At 60.5% G+C, this 5,267-nt stretch overlaps 1 protein-coding gene across 1 annotated transcript; it reads right to left on the bottom strand.

Moving 5' to 3' along the window:
- Positions 1-215: 215 nt before the first annotated feature.
- On the bottom strand, positions 216-3,037 carry EN2 (engrailed homeobox 2; the record flags this gene model as incomplete). The annotated part of the gene is given in 3 exon segments (XM_082337941.1): positions 216-286; positions 289-528; positions 2,491-3,037. Coding segments are annotated over 3 exon segments (858 nt in total).
- Positions 3,038-5,267: the final 2,230 nt, after the last annotated feature.

Consider the following 5,267-nt stretch of genomic DNA (forward strand, 5'->3'; position numbering starts at 1 on the left):
GGATTTTTACACCACCTTACCTGTAAATTATATATACATAGAATATTGCAGAATTATATCTAATACACAATATTTTCACTATTAATGCTGGTATAATCTTTATACACTGGCCCTTTTTTAATTAAATTATTGCATTGTATAAACTTTGACTGCAAACGGCCCCCCCTCCCCTGCCTCCCCCCTCCCTCCTTCCCCCCCCCCCCCCCCCCCCTTGGCTATTCACTGTCCGACTTGCCGTCTTTCGCCGTGGTGGAGTGGTTGTAGAGCCCCTGGGCCATGAGGTGCCCAGGGAGTTCTTGCTGCCCGTCGCCTTCTTGATCTTGGCTCGTTTATTCTGGAACCAGATTTTAATCTGGGACTCGTTAAGCCCCAGCTCTTGGGCCAGGCTTTGCCGCCGCTGCTCCGTCAGGTACCGGTTCGTCTGGAACTCGGCCTTGAGTCTCTGCAGCTGCTCGGCGGTGAAGGCGGTGCGGGGCCGCTTGTCCTCCTTGTTGGGGTTCTTCTTCTTTGGTTTGCGGGAGCGGGGACCTACGGCCGGGAGAGAGGAGAAGCACCGACACCGCCACGCTCCGCTGCGGGCGGCCCCACGCCGCCGCCACCCCGCCCGGGGGCACCCCGCTCCCGCCCGCCTCCCGCCCCCCGACACCCCCTCCCCAAGAAAAAGAAAGCCCGTTTTGTGCCTCGGCTGCCGGGGGACGCTCGGGGGGCGGCGGGAGGGGAGCCGCAGCCCCCCCGGAGCCCCCGCTCGCTGCCCGGCCGCCCGCGCCGCTCCCCGCATCCCCTTCCCTGCCGGCCGCAGAGACATTCACCCACCCCTTCCACCGGGGGTGCCCGGCAAGCCGAGCCTGCGCCGGCCGCAGCGGCACCGAGCTGAATTTTATTCCCTGAGCAGGGGATTATTTGTTTTTTAAGGAAACCTCTTTTTTTTTTTTTTTAAGGAAACCTCTTTTTTTTGAGGAAACCTCTTTTTTTTTTAAGGAAACCTCTTTTTTTTTAAGGAAACCTCTTTTTTTTTTTTTTTTTTTTTTAAGGAAACCTTTTTTTTTAGGAAACCTTTTTTTCTAGGAAACCTCTTTTTTTTTAAGGAAACCTCTTTTTTTTTAAGGAAACCTCTTCTTTTTTAAAGAAACCTCTTTTTTTTTAAAGAAACCTCTTTTTTTTTTAAAGAAACCTCTTTACTTTTTTTCTGCCTTTTTTTTTTTTTTGGTGGGTCGCGATAAAAAAATGGAAATCAGCCGCCTGTTTACATTGCCAGAAGAAATCGGCCGCTTTGCTGCAGTGCCCATATGGCGCTGCACGGCCCGATCCGAATCGCCGGGATTATTCTCGGGAATATTATTCTCGGCAGCACAAGGAGCCTTTTCTGCCCGGGCCGAGCCATTGTGAGGATGTATGTTAATTAAATATTAACAAAGGAGAGCGTTGGAGAACAATGGAGTAAATTCCAATTCAGCCCTGAATATTACCTCTGAGTAAGAGTTTGTTTTCAGACATTACGAACTAATTTTCAACTCGTTTTACAATCCCTCCTTCAGCTGGCCGGCTCTCCGGGTGAAAATCCTAGCTCGCCGCTTTTGTAAGAGAAACCCCCATATTATTTTTTTTTTTTTTTTCTGGAGCAGATCTCCTGCGTGGCGCTTCCCATGCCTTCCCCCAATGGTTTCTACTTCTTTTTAACGAGTGTTTTACCAATCTGCCGGGGCCGGCCCTGCTCTCCCCGCCGTAGCAGAAGGACATTTACCCCCTGGCCTTTTATTTTTAGATTTTTTTTCAGTGTTTTTCTCGATAATTTCAGGAGGTTCTGCCCAAGCCCTTGCCAAGAGACGGACCCTGCCAAAGAAGTTCCCCGGCTCTTGGAAATGTCCCCCGGCCCCTACAGAGCTGACCTGCAGCACATGGGGGGGGGAATTAAAAGAAAGAAACGAAACGGCGGCCGCTCCGAGGCCTCTTTTAGAGAAATAAACGATCGCGGATTGTTTTGGGCTAAAAAAAAAATAACCAAAGCAAGGCGAGGCCTGTGGAAATCCACCCTCCCCTCCCCAAAACACAGCGCGGGGGTATTTTCCTGGCAGGGCGGAGGGCAGCTCGCCGGGAGGATGAGCGGGGAGCCCAAAGCCAGGGTTTGTTTTTTTTTCCCTCCCTCTTTGATAAAACCCGGCAGTTGGTGGGAAAAGCCCCAAGCCCGGGCGGCCCCGGCTCCTCCGCGGCGGCGGCGGCGGGGAGGGAGAGACCCCCGCGCCCCCCTCGTCCCTCCGGCTCCGCGCATCCCCCGCCACCCCTTCACCTCCCCGCATTTTCGGGCGATTTTAAGCAAACCCCCCCCGCCTAAAGAAAGAAAAAATTAAGAAAGGAGAAGAAGGAGCGGGAGGGAGGAGCGGGGTGTTTTCCCCGCCGCCCTCCCGGCCCGGCGGGCGGGCGGAGGCGAGGCGGGCAGCCCGGGGAGGGGGCTGCGGCGGGGGGAGCGGGGCGGCCCGGCGGGGCAGCTCTTACCTGAGGAGGGCCGGTCCGAGTACCGCGTGCAGTAAACCCAGGCGGGCCAGAGCATGGGCTGGTTCCCGGCGTTGGAGCTGGCCTGGGAGCTATCCGAGTCCGAGCTCACCGACAGGTCGCCGCCGCTCAACCCCCGGGCTTTCAGGGCCGCCTCCAGCGCCGCGGGGTCCCCCCCCTTCTTGGCGGTGCCGTGCAGGGCCAGCCCGGCGGGGCCGCCCTCCCCCCGGCCCGGCGAGCCCGCCCCGCCGCCGGGTAGCGGAGCCCCGGGGGCCGGCGCCGCGGCGGGGCTGCGGCGGTTCTCCGCTCCGGGCCGCCGGGGCTCTCCGCCGGGGCCGCCCGCCTCCTTCCTCCGCCCGAACTCGGGCCGCAGGATGTTGTCGATGAAGAAGTTGGTGATGCGGTGCGGGTGCGGGTGGGGGTGCGGGGGGTCACCGGGGGGAAGCAGCAGCCCCCGCCGCCCGCCGCCGCCGCCGCCGGGCTCCGCGTCGCCGCCGGACTCCTGCGGCTCGGCCGCCTCCTCCCGGGGGCTCCGGCCGCCCTCCTCCATGCTGCGCGGCCGGGCCCGCCGACGGCTCCGCTGCCCGCCCCGCCGCCGGCCGGGCGGCTGCCTAGCGCTTTTTGTTGTTGCTGTTGCAGTCGGTTGTTCTTTATTTTAAATTTTTTAATATATATATTTATATATATATATATATATATATATACACGCACGCACAGGTGTCTATTTGCTTTCGTTTCTCCTGGCCGCGCCCGGCATTCAAAATCCAGAGTTTGCAAAAAAAAAAAAAAAAAATTAATAGCAATTTAAAAAAAGAATAATAAAGAAGCCAACCCAGGGAGACCCCGAAGCCAGCAGCCGAGCCTCCACGAGTTCCAACTTTGCCAAAAATGAAAAGACACGGGCTCCGGTCCTCCCGCCGCCGCTCGCCGCCTCCTGCCGCCGCTCAGCCGCTCGGTCCCGCGGCGCGCTGCCGCCTTCTCCCCCGGCCACCGCCGCCGCCGCCGAGCCTCATCCGCCGCCCCCGCGGAGAAAAAGATTAATAATAATAATAAAAATAATAACTGGGGGGTGGTTAGGGGGGAAGGAAAAAAAAAAAAAAAAAAAAGAAGCGGGTGCCGGGGCGGGGGGTGGAGGCGGGCTCTCAGAAGCCGGTGTCCCGCGGAGGGCAGGGCGGTGAGGGGCTCCCCGCGGGGCCCCGGCCGGCAGCGCCTCGCCCCGCGCCGCCCCACGCCGCCCCGCGCCCGGACATGCGGGGGCCGCCGCGGGTGGGGGGGCGTCCCGCCCTGCCGCCCGCCCTGCGCTGCGCTACGCCCCGGCGGCCGCCGCCACCGCCGCGCCCGGACACTTCCACTCCGGATTGTTGTCCTTTAAGGTTTTAACGGGGCCCCCGTCGGTGACGTCGTCGGCCCGGGCACTTCGACACGTGCCTCGGGCCAATGATAAAGCGGACATGCGCACACGTGGTGCGGGGAGCTCCGTTAAGTGACAGCACCCACGCCCCTCCCCCCCCCCCCCCCAGCCGGCCCCGGCCGCCGCGGGGATGCGTGCGGGGGAGCGGGGGGGGACCCGCCGTGGGGTGCGCACCGCCCCCCTTCCCCCCCCCAGCGTTGGATTATTGGGGTTTTTAATTGCCCCGCTGTTTACCGGGGGGGGGGGGGCGGCATCCCACAATTCCTTGCAGAAATGCATAAATGATATTAAGCGAGCGGCGGTGATACAAAGGGGGTCCGGGGGGGCGGAACGGGGCCCGGCCCGGTGCCCGCGGGCTGCCCGGGGGGGCCCGGCGCGCCCCTCCCCGCGGCGCCGTTCGGCCTCCGCGGCGGCGGTAATTGACTCGTCTCCTCCTCCCCGCAGCCGGACAGGAGCCTTTGATCTCCCCCGCCTGCGCCCGAAACGGCAGCGCGGAGCCCTGCCTCCCCCCCCAAACGCCTGCCCAGCACCCTTCGCACCCCCCAAAAATCCCTGCTTCTTTGGGACGGGAAAGCTGCCGCCTTAAATCCCCCGGAACAAAATTAGGGAGCAAAGTGCGGCTGGATGGGCGAGGAGGCGAGGGGTCGCGTCCCCCTCCGCAGCCGTCCCGTTGTCCCTCCCCGGGCCCGCCGGCTGTCACCGCCCCGACGGGGCGCACGGTGAGGGGCTGCGCGGCCCCGCCGAGGGCCGAGCCGGGCCGGGGGCTGCTCGGCTCCGGCGGCCGCCGCACCCCGACCCCCGGCTTTCCCCGCTAAGTGACATTTTTATTTGGAGGAGGCTTCCCGGCGGGTGTCATGGACCGCTCCCCTCCTCGAAGGGAAAGGGACAGCGAGCCCTTCCTCGCCTCTTCTTCTTTTCCTTTTCCTTTTTCTTTCCCTTTAATGCTTCTTTTTCATTTTGTTTTAAACGTCTTTCCCCCTTTCCTTCGTACTCCGGGTCCATCAGCGACGACCAGCGCTAGCTGATCCGAAGTTGTTTTGCCCAAACAAGCACCTAGAGGTTAATTTCTTCAAGCGCCCCATGAAAAGCGATTAGCCTGTCTCCCAAGAAGTATTTTCTAATTACTTGGAAGCCCTCGCTTTGCTACTACCCCATAATTAAACGTGTTCAAGGTGCTGCACTTCAAATATTTCGCTCCCGGGCGGACCCACGTTACCGATAAAAACTTGAAACCTCCCGGAGCCCCGCGTTACCTGCCCGCTCCGCCGGTACCGCCTTCCCCTTCCCGGTCCTTATCCCGCTCCTTCGGGGCAGTACGCTGGAGGGATTCTGGATAATGTCAGAGACAGGCAGATGCAGTAATTGTTTT

The sequence above is a fragment of the Platalea leucorodia genome (assembly GCF_965183815.1).
Source record: "Platalea leucorodia genome assembly, chromosome: 1".
Taxonomy (NCBI): Eukaryota; Metazoa; Chordata; class Aves; order Pelecaniformes; family Threskiornithidae; genus Platalea; species Platalea leucorodia.